General features: G+C 40.9%; 1 protein-coding gene across 1 annotated transcript; it reads right to left on the minus strand.

The window, feature by feature from the left end:
* Nucleotides 1–330: 330 nt before the first annotated feature.
* Nucleotides 331–9355, minus strand: LOC139417622 (uncharacterized). Its single transcript, XM_071166830.1, has 7 exons — nucleotides 9310–9355; nucleotides 8557–8913; nucleotides 2970–3278; nucleotides 2488–2604; nucleotides 2020–2217; nucleotides 1309–1479; nucleotides 331–1024 (listed from the first exon to the last, which is right to left on the minus strand). Exons 1-7 carry the CDS (start codon nucleotides 9353–9355, stop codon nucleotides 969–971), a joined length of 1254 nt encoding a protein of 417 aa, XP_071022931.1. The 3' UTR covers nucleotides 331–968.
* Nucleotides 9356–13838: the final 4483 nt, after the last annotated feature.

The following is a 13838-nucleotide window of genomic DNA, read 5'->3' on the forward strand; positions in this document are numbered from 1 at the left end:
GAATTTATGGGCAAGGGCGGTCTATTTAAAAATCATTCCTTCCTCCCTCGCCCTCCAAGTTTTTTTTTAATTTTTTTTAATTTTTATTAAGTTATCCAAGTGGATACTCGTCTTTTGTAATGACACGTCATCCACTTTTCGGTCTTCAAACCGACATGTTGTCATGCACATTATTTTCATTGCGAAATACTGCACCAAACATCTTAGTTAGATGTTAAAAAAAATACGCGACTAAAGTCTCTTGAGAAAAAACGTCAAAAATGCAGATTTCTTTAGTTACTGTATCTTAGATTAATTCAGACTATTGTGAGGAAATGTATACTGGCTACGGCGCCTCAAACTGGACAAACAGTACTACTGCCTCTTGTTTTTCAAGCGAATGTATTTTAAGGGAGTACGCGACCACACTCGTTCGGTTGCCTAGCCGAACTGAAGTATGCTGACGCCTTAAAGTGAATCAATCTTCAATCCAACAAGTGTCCGCTGTTCTCTTGTTGACGTCAATAGTGAAAAAGTTTAACTGACCGTCAGTCTTATTCAACCACCATTTAACAATTACAATTATTGCCATTGGAACTTAGTGCTCAGTCGAATTCATGTCTAGTCTCGTCATTTGTACCTGATTTTTTGTCATGAGACCAGGCCTAGAAAAGCCAAAGTGTCCCATAGGGTCATTGTAGTCATTGTCCTTTTATAGTTAGTTGATTGTAGTGTTCATTACAGTGGGCCTGGTATATGTATGATGGCTTAACATATCTACCTACAAGTGTTGTTGTCATGTTCTAATGCAGGATTCTACCAGGTTCTAGTAGATGTCGTGTGTATGGCTCCTACGTAGTGCTTTGGTACTTGTCTTGTGTCACTATCTCTGTCTGTGACCCATCCCTGAGGAAGGTTGTCAAGCTCAGGAATGTCTGCATTGTGGGTTCCATCTTGATGGTTCTCTCACAAACACATGGTCCTTCTCTTTATCCAATAGATCTGCCCAGCTCATCATCCAAGGCAACGTATGTGTTGTCCACACCTGTTGGTCAAATCAGACATGTAAATAGATGCGTCAGTCTGTTAGTGGTTATACAGGATGATTCTTCTAAATTAACTTGACCGTGGTAAGCAAAGATAGCCAAGAATCCAAACTGATAAGCCCAGTTTCACCAGTGTTTCTATCCGTTAGTTTAAGTCAAATTATTTTCAAAGAGGAAAATATGGAATTGGGTTTACTTTCTGATTTGACTGGAATTGAAATGGAACTGACCCCAACCTGGATTCCAGGATAAAAGCTAGGAGTGAGACGATACAAGGACTCACAGGTTCTGGTCTCTAGCTCTAGCGCCAAGGGGTTCTCCCGTTGCTTGCAGAGCTTGACTCTGGCAACGATGATGATGATGATGACGACGACGACGACGACGAGAGCCACGAGGAAGGCCAGAGCAGAAGCTAGCCAGCTGATCACCATAGGGCTCAACACTGGTTCTGGGTCTGATGAGGGTGGATGCAACACAGATGGACAGACAATATGAGAAGTGAGAAATGGTTTATATTACGGTCAATAAATTCCAGGTCTTAGGGTGGGTGGACACAAACAAACACGAATATACACTACGTGACCAAAAGTATGTGGACACCTGCACGTCGAACATCTTTAAAAAAAAATTATGGGCATTAATGTGTACTTGGTACCCTTCCCCAGATCCGTGTCTAGACACAATCCTGTCTCGGAGCTCTACAGACAATTCTTTCGACCTCATGGCTTGTTTTTTTTACTCTGACATGCACCGTCAACTGTGGGAGCTTAAAAAGACAGGTGTGTGCCTTTCCAAATCATGTCCAATCAATTGAATTTACAACAGGTGGAAGCATCTCAAGGATGATCAATGGAAACAAACAACTGCTGATGTACAACAACATTTTGAAATTGCATATTTTCTATTCTACTATTCTATTTCTATTCTACTATTTTGGGGGAAGTTGATCCGAGGGCTTCATCCCTGCCGTAGATGCTGACTGACCTGCCCTCACCTCTGATGGAGACAGGAAGCGGTTGGCTCTCCCGGGACACGAAGATTCTCCCGCCCAGCTGGACCATATAGAGGCAGTAATAGTAGCCCTCGTTGGAGAGCTGTGCGTTTGAGAAGCTGAAGGTGACAGCGGGAGTGAGGGCGGGCAGCGACTGACGTACCGTGTCGTTGGAGCGGATCAGACGCAGCTGGAAGGAACCTCAATAAGGAAATAAAACAATTGTGTTATCCTGGATAGTTTTTGTAAATGTAGCTATGTACTGCTTGTTCTTGCCTATATGGGACGGTTTTCCTGAGACAACTTAGCACTAGACTAAAAGGCTTTCTTATTGGAGAATCTCCATTGAAATGGCTATTTAGTCCAAGCCTAGGCTTAATGTCAAAATAAACCAGACCAATTAGTATTATTATTTTTAAAAAATATGGTAAAATAAATCAAATCAATTAATGTATCAATCAATTAAGCTACCTCCAGGATACTGCTTCTCAGTGAAGCAGGTGATGTTGAAGCTGTGGCCTTTGATGACAGAGCCTGTGGGAGCCTCGGTGGACGTGTTGTACCAGTGCAGAGGGGTGAGCAGCTCCACTGACGAGATGGGAGGGAGACAGGGGGTTGTGGATCAATTTGACCCGTCATTGAGTTTCAGGACAGATCAAAATGACAAAAAACAAAGTCAGTCTTTTTCTTCTTTGTTAGTGGAAAAGATGTCAGGATCTCATGACAAAACCAAAATTATAAAAGATAAGTTCAGTAGGGAGAACAGAGTGAAACGAGGCTGTACTACCTGTCCTGAACTCGTCCAATATTATTTTAATTTTTTTTAAAGTTGTCCCTTTTTATGTGTCAAAAACATTTCTCTACATTGTGCCCTAATGAACTTTAAAGCATACTATAGTAAATCCCTTTTTCCTCTTCCATTGGAGCAAATGAACAGGCCCTAGATGACTCACCCACAGTGATGTTGATAGAGTTGCTGGGTGGAGAGCTGAGCATGGAGGAGGAGGGAGGGATACCCTTGATCCTGTACAGACAGCTATAGCTGCCCTGTTGAGTCTTCTGGTTTGACAGAGTAAACTCCACCCTGGACTGGGCAAAGGTCACCCGCTGAGTCATCAACGGGTTGGCTATGCCCCTCTTATACAGGTCGAAGTAATTCAGGTGGTGGCCCGGTAGCACAGTACAGCTGAAGCGAACCGCCTCCCCGGGAGAGAAGACGGTGTGAGGGGAGAGCAGGGACAGGGTGGGCATCAACAGTGTACCTGTCAGGGAGACAGAAAAAGTATTCAGAAAGTATTCATAACCCTTGACTTAATCCACATTTTGTTATGTTACAGCCTGAATTCAAAATTGATTAAATGTATCATTTTTTCTCACCAATCTACACACAATACCCCATAATTAAAAATGTTTTTAGAAAATGTTGCCTATTTATTGACAATGAAATACTGAAATCTCATTTACATGAGATTTTCACACCCCTGAGTCAATACATGTTAGAATCACCTTTGGCAGAGATTACAGCTGTGAAGTCTTTCTGGGTAACTCGAAGAACATTCTACAACTGGATTGTGCAACATTCGCCCATTATTCGTTTGAAAAGTATTCAATCTCTGTCAAATTGGTTGTTGATCATTGCTAGACAACCATTTTCACGTCTTGCCATAGATTCAAAAACTCTACAGGAGTGGTGGGTCCCCCACTGGACGGTTGAGCTAATATAGGCTAATGTAATTAGCATGAGGTTGTAAGTAATAAGAACATTTCCCAGGACATAGACATATCTGATATTGGCAGAAAGCTTAAATTGTTGTTAATCCAACTGCACTGTCCAATTTACAGTAGCTATTACAGTGAAATAATACCATGCTATTGTTTGAGGAGAGTGCACAATTATGAACTTGAAAAGTTATTACTAAACCAATTAGGTACATTTGGGCAGACTTGATACAACATTTTGAACAGAAATGTAATGGTTAATTGGATCAGTCTAAAACGGTGCGCATACACTGCTGCCATCTAGTGGCCAAACTCTAAATTGCACCTGGGCTGGAATAATACATTATGGCCTTTCAAAGATGGTACAAAAAAAATACAAAACATGGTTGTTTTTTTCTTTGTATCATCTTTTACCAGATCTAATGTGTTATATTCTCCTACATTAATTTCACATTTCCACAAACTTTAAAGTGGTATCAGTAATATGCGTATCCTTGCTTCAGGTCCTAAGCTACAGGCAGTTAGATTTGCGTGCCATTTTAGGTGAATTTTTTTTTTAAAAAGGGTGGATGGATCCTTAAGAGGTAGATTTAAGTCAAAACTGTAACTCGGCCACTCAGGAGTGTTCACTGTCTTCTTGGTGAGCAACCGCAGTGTAGATTTGGCCTTATGTTTTAGGTTATTGTCCTGATGAAAGGTGAATTAATTTCCCGGTGTCTGGTGGAAAGCAGACTGAACCAGGTTTTCCTCTAGGATTCTGCTTGTGCTTAGCTCCATTCCGTTTCTTAAAAAAAAAAAAATGTATCTTGAAACTCCCCAGTACTTAACAAATACAAGCATACCCATAACATGGTGCAGCTACCACTATGCTTAAAAATATGGAGAGTGGTACTCAGTAATGTGTTGTGTTGGATTTGCCTCAAATGTAACATTTTGTATTCAGGACAAAAAATGTATTGCTTTGCCACATTTTTTGCAGTATTACTTCAGTCCCTTGTTGCAAACGGGATGCATTTAAAAAAATGTTTTTTTATTCTATACACAGGATTCCTTTTTAATTCTGTCAATTAGGTAATATTGTGGAGTAACTACAATGTTGTTGATTCAAAGCCATTAAACTCTGTAACTATTTTAAAATTCACCACTGGCCTCATGGTGAAATCCTTGTGCGGTTTCCTTCCTCTCAGGCATCTGAGTTACGCCTGTATCTTTGTAGTGACTGGGTATGTTAATACACCATCCAAAGTGTAATTAAATAACTTCAACATGCTCTAAGGGATATTTGTTTTACCCATCTACCAAATAGGTGATCTTCTTTGCGAGGTTTTGGAAACCTCCCCCCTCCTGGTCTTTGTGGTTGAATCTGTGTTTCACTGAATGAATGACGTCAATTGATGAATGGGTGAAAACCAGATAGAAACTGAAAATTGTGCACATGACTTCACAAATATATTTGAACGAACTGAATGATGATGATTGAGTTTAGAACAACAGTGTAGGAATTGCTCTTCCTCTGTCCCATGTGCACAAAGGCTCACACCTGGACAAATACACTTTTTTTTTTTGCTACTTTGTCAGAAGAAGCTGTAACTGGACTGTAGAATATGACTAACTATAACTGTTGTTACACTATAATGTTTTTAAAATATAAAATTAATGTAACATTTTAGTTTTCATTAAATTCTTACTGTAAAATGTGTGTGTTGACTGAATATACGCGATTGGTGTCTGCTAAATGAATGAGTCGATGACGCAGCCATATATCCTCGGTTACTAAGCACAGATAAATACAACTCAAAACATGCTATTCTGTTCTTTTGAAATACATCGTCTTAGTATCATGTTTTTTTTATGACCTTCCTAAATGAAAGCCTCATATGGAGGCAGACAATGTGGTCTTGAATAGAGTGAGTGGTGCAGTGAAATACATATAGAGTCGTCTGGTCTCTTTGAAGCGAGAGGAATTCAAAAAGAGCCCCAAGTATTCTTTCACAATAGCTGGCCTTATGTTATCTGCAGTTTTGCGCTCGGAACTGTCCCACTCCATGATAGACGAGCAACCACTCTTTGTTTATGTAAATGGCCTGTATCCTTTTTTTGAAAATCGTCAGTCCACGTGAAGTGTAATTGCGCCATTACTCAAGATCTCTCAACTACCCGCCAGCTGATTATTTTTGTCCCGATGCAGGACTATAGCGCGAGAGGAGAGAGACTCTCAGACAGAAACATTCACAGTTCCATTAATTTACAAAGGGATAGGTGTGAAAATCCCCCAATTTGTGCCAGGAATGGGTTTATCCTGCTGATGAATGAATTAATTATTATGTTATGTTACCGAACAGATGACAACAACAGAAAGAAGCATCTTGTAGCATCTTGATTTGCAGCATTTCCCTCACTCTGAGAACAACATTTTTTGCAAAAGTAGCCCAATTAGCTGGAGGGATGGGGCATCTTCTTGTTGCGTGGTGCTGAAGTTTCTAACTTCTGCCTGTCAAACCCATACAGCGCTGTGAAACCACTAAAATAATCCTAAATAAAATATCAACAAGAGAATGTAGAATGGAACAAGTCACATTTGAATTAAAATAACCAGATGTAATTGAAACGACCAAATGTCGGCCTTTAACCATCCAAATATTTCATACGATATTCTGCCCATGTTGGGATTTGGCTTGCTTGATCTTCTCCCCTTTCGCTTCCCATTGACCAAAAATGAAATATATAATTCAATTTTAATCATGAAGTGTACTCACAATTAGAAGTCGACCGATTATGATTTTAACGCGATACCGATTATTGGAAGACTAAAAAAAAGACGATACCGATTAATCGGCCGATTTTTATTTATTTATTTAATTTGCAATAATGACAATTACAACAATACTGAATGAACACTTATTTTAACTTAATATAATACATCAATAATCAATTTAGCCTCAAATAAATAATGACACATGTTCAATTTGGTTTAAATAATGCAAAAACAAAGTGTTGGAGAAGAAAGTAAAAGTGCAATATGTGCCATGTAAAAAAGCTAACATTTAAGTTCCTTGCTCAGAACATGAAAGCTGGTGGTTCCTTTTAACACGAGTCTTCAATATTCCCAGGTAAGAAGTTTTAGGTTGTAGTTATTATAGGAATTATAGGACTATATCTCTCCATACCATTTGTATTTCATATACCTTGGACTATTGGATGTCCTTATAGGCACTTTAGTATTGCCAGTGTAACAGTATAGCTTCCGTCCCGCTCCTCGCCCCCACCTGGGCTCGAACCAGGAACACATCGACAACAGCCACCCTCGAAGCAGCGTTACCCATCGCTCCACAAAAGCCGCGGCCCTTGCAGAGCAAGGGGAACAACTACTTCAAGGTCTCAGAGCGAGTGACGTCACCGATTGAAATGCTTTTAGCCCGCACCCCGCTACCTAGCTAGCCATTTCACATGAAAGTGCTGTTTGAATGAATGCTTACGAGCCTGCTGCTGCCTACCACCGCTCAGTCAGACTGCTCTATCAAATATCAAATCATAGACTTAATTATAACATAATAACACACAGAAATACGAGCCTTAGGTCATTAATATGGTCGAATCCGGAAACTATCATTTCTAAAACAAAACGTTTATTCTTTCAGTGAAATACGGAACCGTTCCGTATGTTATCTAACGGGTGGCATCCATCAGTCTAAATATTCCTGTTACATTGCACAACCTTCAATGTTATGTCATAATTACGTAAAATTCTGGCAAATTAGTTTGCAACGAGCCAGGCGGCCCAAACTGTTGCATATACCCTGACTCTGCGTGCAATGAACGCAATAGAAGTGACACAATTCCCCTAGTTTAATATTGCCTGCTAACCTGGATTTCTTTTAACTAAATATGCAGGTTTAAAAATATATACTTCTGTGTATTAATTTTAAGAAAGCATTGATGTTTATGGTTAGGTACACAGTGGTGCAACGACAGTGCTTTTTTCGGGAATGCGCTTGTTAAATCACCTGTTTGGCGAAGTAGGCTGTTATTCAATGATAAATTAACAGGCACCGCATCGATTATATGCGACGCAGGACAAGCTAGTTAAACTAGTAATATCATCAACCATGTGTAGTTAACTAGTGATTATGTTAAGATTGATAGTTTTTTATAAGATAAGTTTAATGCTAGCTAGCACCTTACCTTGGCTCCTTGCTGCACTCACATAACAGGTAGTCAGCCTGCCACGCAGTCTCCTCGTGGAGTACAATGTAATCGGCCATGATCGGTGTCCAAAAATGACGATTACCGACTGTTACGAAAATTCGAAATCGGCCCTAATTAATCGGCCATTCCGATTAATCGGTCGACCTCTCCTCACAATTGCATGGCATGGTGGTGATCTCTGCTCAGCTTCAAAAGCCCTTACTAATAAATGGAGTAGAAGTGCTCAAAGATGCCCTCTGGTGGTTGGAACAAGCATTAACGGCCAGCACTCTAACGCATACCGCACACTACACCATACCGCACACTACACCATACCGCACACTACACCATACCGCACACTACACCATACCGCACACTACACCATGGTATGATGCAACATTTAATTGAGGAAGCACTGTACAAACACATCACACGCATATTATCAATTCTTAAAACATTACTATTGTTAATATGTATTACTTAATTACATTCCAACGTGGAAATGTTTTCTGTCCCATAACAACAACAAAAAACTATTTTAGGTGTCTTTACCTCCTGAAGCATGGCTTCCCCAGATCTGTTGAAACAATTTCAACTGATCTGGTACCAGGCTATACTCCTGGGACTCAGTCTCACCTGAACATTTCACCCCAGCGTCATTATCATGGGTGCAGGTGGGGTTCCCGTTGACGACCCTGGGACATTGCGTCAGGCTCGTCTCTTGGCCCGAACAGTTGACGTGCCTCAGCCAGATCTCTCCGGTGCCCCTTCCAAACGCAGCTCCACGGACGGCTTTATCAGCCAGCCCACAGTCCAGCTCCTTGCACAACACGTCAGCATCTGTCAGGTCCCAGCCTTTGTCACACACTGTCCCCCACTGATTCCCCTGGAGCAGCTCCACGCGCCCCGCACAGTCACTGTCCCCACGGACTAGACGGATTAACGAAAAGCCATCTGCAGCTGGAATTATTCTGAGTGACACACCGTCTGCACCTACCCCATCCCAAGTAACAAGAGCACAGCCTGTATAACAAGAGCACAGCCTGTACAACAAGAGCACAGCCTGTACAACAATAGCACAGCCTGTACAACAAGAGCACAGCCTGTACAACAAGAGCACAGCCTGTACAACAAGAGCCCAGCCTGTACAACAAGAGCACAGCCTTGTTGTACACAGAGTGAGGAAAACTGTAAATTTGATCTACAATCTTGACAATACTTCAGCAAAAGTAGTCATATCGATGTTAGCTGCTACAGTATCAGTACTCAAGGTTGTCTCTGATACTTAACACATCACACAAGCATATTGAAATACTTAAACTAGCTCATTCTAAAATTAACAAATTATACCACACAGAACCTTTTTTTAAATATCGAATGATCACTGACCTACTAGTGTTGCAAGGACAAGTAGAATATTCAGCATCTTTGTCATCATTTAATTTGACCGCAAATCGAGAGATGATTCTGCTGAAGTTGAGCTTGATGCGGTTTTCGGGGGGGGAACGTTCTACTCAAACTGCACCCAAAAGTGGAGTGGAGACCTTCAACTTGAGACCACTATAGTTGACTAACTAGTCAAATTACCGTAATACTATCTGAAGGATTTCGGTGTGTTAGCCTGTAGTACAGCTGGCTACAACATACCTACCTACTCGCTGTCAGGCATCTAGCTAAATTTCTTCAGTCACCGACACTGTTTGATCATGCCTGGTTAGTTTAGCTGGCTAACTTCAGGTCCGTCCCGGTCCTTCCTTTCACATTTCATAACGTATATCAAACATATACAAAATATCAAACCGAGAAAACTACTCCCATGTCGTAACTATTAATATTATTTAACTACAAAACCTTGTTTTAAAGAACGCGAAAGTTCTATAGTTAAAAACATAAATTATTCAATATGTAGATGCAGTATTATTGGTCATCGATATATAATCACGCCAAGCTATCAGGGACTCCTTTCGAAAGATTTGTTTGAATTAAAAAAAATAATCATTTAAAAAAAAGATTTATTTTCGGAAAAAACTAGCAAGACACATATCCGCCTGGCGTTGCATTTACGTAATTACGTACGGAATTCTACCAGTGTTTTGGGAACTACATTACCGTGAGCAACTATAGTGGAATCGGAGGTTCGCCTTCAAAATAAATGGCCGCCAATGAAATAATAGTGGAATCATGCCACAATTAGAGTAAATAATGGTGAACGAGTTTGGAATGTTGTTACATATATTCAACAAAACAAAATAATAAGTTAATTTTTTACAAGAAAAATCTGTGCAAATCGCACTGTGGATGTATTTGGATTCAGAATTGCGTTGGGGACTTATATGCCTAGCCCTTGATCATCAAATCAAATCGTTTTGATCACTTACACATATTTAGTAGATGGGTGTAGCGAAATGCTTGTGTTCCTAGGTCCAACGGTGCAGTAGTATCTAACAATTCAAAACAATACATACATCTAAAAATAAAATAATGGAATTCAGAAATATATAAATATCAGATTGAGCAATGTAGGAGTGGCATTGACTAAAAAACTAGAATAGAATACAGTATATACATATGAGATGAGTAAAGTAGTATGTAAACACTATTAAAGTGACCTGTGTTCCATTATTAAAGAGGCCAGTGATTCCATGTCTATGTATATAGGTCAGTAGCCTCTAAGGTGGAGGGTTGTAACCGGGTGGAGGCCTGCTAGTGATGGCTATTTAACAGTCTGATGGCCTTGAGATAGAAGCTGTTTTCAGTCTCTCTGTGTCAGTTTTGATGCACCTGTTCTGACCTCGCCTTCTGGATGGTAGCGTGGTGAACAGGCAGTGGCTGATGTCCTTGATGATCTTTTTGGCCTTCCTGTGACATCAGGTGCTGTAGGTGTCCTGGAGGGCAGGTAGTTTGACCCCGGTGATGCGTTGGGCAGACCGCACCACCTTCTGGAGAGCCCTGCAGTTGCTGACTGTGCAGTTGCCGTTCCAGGCAGTGATACAGCCCGACAGTATGGTCTTAATTGTGCATCTGAAAAAGTTTGTCAGGGTCTTACGAGCCAAGCCAAATTTCTTCAGCCTCCTGAGGTTGAAGAGGCTCTGTTGTGCCTTCTTCACCACACTGTCTGTGTGGGTGGCCCATTTCAGTTCCATTCCACATAAGAGGGAAACTATACAGTTGGAAGTTGTACAACTGAATGCATCTCCCATATTTAACCCAACCCCTCTGAATCAGAGAGGTACAGGGGGCTGCCATAATCAACATCCACAGTGAACAGATGTTCACCTTGTCAGCTCAAGGATTTGATCCAGCATCCTTTCAGTTACTGGCCCAACACCAGTCATTGGACGAAGGTCTCTTGTGTTTTGTTAAGATCTCCGACGGTATTGGAAGCCCAAGGACCTCTTTCATATCAGCGACCCATCATTTGGGGAAAAACAAAAAGGTTAAATTGATACACACGTTTATAGGGTGAAAACACGGAGACCGCCGCTACTAATTAGCTACTTGGCATGCTCCGAACAACTGCGCGTAAACGTAACTCGGGAAGTGTAGCAGAAATGTAGTTTCGTCTGGAGGCATCCGTAGCTGTATAGAGCCCCACAGTGGAGGTGTCACAATACCCATAAAATCTAGCGGTCAAACAGGGAAATTAGCATTTTTGAAATCTGAGAGTAAATTGTAAATTGGTTATCAAAACATCACGCAAAACGTCACATAAGCCTACACGAAACATAGCCCTTATTTCAAGTGTTTCTAAAACTCTCTAATGGCAGAAATGAATTGTGGAAAATTAGATTGGAACTATTTCCTTATTTGACTGCTAGGTTTTTTGGGTATTAAGACTCATACTCTGGTACTCTGTTGATCTGTGCAAAACTGCTACAATAAATGTATACGTTTTGAAAGCCGTTATCACAAGCGACGATTATTGACGTTCCCAAACGCTAAAACACAGCGTCGGTAATATAGTTATCATATGAGGCAGTCGTGTGCAAAGCTAATGGCTGAGAACTGTAGGGAGAGGAGGCAGAATGCCACCTAGAGTTTTTCGAGACCTATGTACAGCCTAACCTATGGACTGTGCACCCATGAAATGGGTTATCAGCCTACCCAGTGACATCAACAGAACACAACTATGTAGAGTTTACACCTATATTAGCTTCGCAGCTCTTATTGCAGAGCTTTGACATAGGGCACTATACAGTTGGAAGTCGGAAGTTTACATACACTTAGGTTGGAGTCATTAAAACTCTTTTTTCTCAACCACTCCACAAATTTCTTGTGAACAAACTATAGTTTTGGCCAGTCGGTTAGGACATCTACTTGGTGCATGACACAAGTAATTTTTCCAACAATTGTTTACAGACAGACTATTTCACTTATAATTTACTGTATCACAATTCCAGTGGGTCAGAAGATTACATACACTAAGTTGACTGTGCCTTTAAACAGCTTGAAAAATTCTAGAAAATGATGTCATGGCTTTAGAAGCTTCTGATAGGCGAATTGACATAATTTGAGTCAATTGGAGGTGTGGATGTATTTCAAGGCCTACCTTCAAACTCAGTGCCTCTTTGCTTGACATCATGGGAAAATCAAAAGAAATCAGCCAAGACCTCAGAAAAACAATTGATGACCTCCACAAGTCTGGTTCATCCTTGGGAGCAATTTCCAAACGCCTGAAGGTACCACGTTCATCTGTACAAACAATAGTATGCAAGTATAAAGACCATGAGACCACACAGCTGTCATACCGCTCAGGCAGGAGACACATTCTGTCTCCCAGAGATGAATGTACCTTGGTGTGAAAAGTGCAAAGCAATCCCAGAACAACAGTAAAGGACCTTGTGAAGATGCTGGAGGAAACAGGTGTAAAACTATCTATATCCACAGTAAAACGAGTCCTATATAGACAAAACCTGAAAGGCCGCTCAGCAAGGAAGAAGCCACTGCTCCAAAACCACCATAAAAAAGCCAGACTACGGTTTGCCACTGCACATGGGGACAATGATCGTACTTTTAGGAGAAATGTCCTCTGGTCTGATGAAACAAAAATGGAACTGTTTGGCCATAATGACCATCATTATGTTTGGAGGAAAAAGTGGGAGGCTTGCAAGCTGAAGAACACCATCCCAACGTGAAGCACGGGGGTGGTGCTTTGCTGCAGGAAGGACTGGTGCACTTCACAAAATAGATGGCATCATGAGGGAGGAAAATTATGTGGATATATTGAAGCAACATCTCAAGACATCAGTCAGGAAGTTAAAGCTTGGTCGCAAATGGGTCTTCCAAATGGACAATGACCCCAAGCATTCTTCTAAAGTTGTGGCAAAATGGCTTAAGGACAACAAAGTCAAGGTATTGGAGTGGCCATCACAAAGCCCTGACCTCAATCCTATAGAAAATTTGTGGGCTGAACTTGAACAGTGAGTGCAAGCAAGGAGGCCTACAAACCTGACTCAGTTACACCAGCTCTGTCAGGAGGAATGGGCCAAAATTCACCCAACTTATTGTGGGAAGCTTGTGGAAGGGTACCCGAAACGTTTGACCCAAGTTAAACAATTTAAAGGCGATGCTACCAAATGCTAATTGAGTGTATGTTAACTTCTGACCCACTGTGAATGTGATGAAAGACATAAAAGCTGAAATGAATCATTCTCTCTACTAATTATTCTGACATTTCACATTCTTAAAATAAAGTGGTGATCCTAACTGATCTAAGAGAGGGAATTTTTACTTGGATTAAATGTCAGGAATTGTGAAATACTGAGTTTAAATGCATTTGGCTAAGGTGTATGTAAACTACCGACTTCAACTGTATATTAGCATTGTGACTCTTACTGCGGGGACTCTGAAACTGTTGCAATGAACACCAGTAAAACATTGTGTATTGCAATGTCCAGCCTACTTCCGTGACAGCCACA

Source organism: Oncorhynchus clarkii, chromosome 9, assembly GCF_045791955.1.
Source record: "Oncorhynchus clarkii lewisi isolate Uvic-CL-2024 chromosome 9, UVic_Ocla_1.0, whole genome shotgun sequence".
Lineage (NCBI taxonomy): Eukaryota > Metazoa > Chordata > Actinopteri > Salmoniformes > Salmonidae > Oncorhynchus > Oncorhynchus clarkii.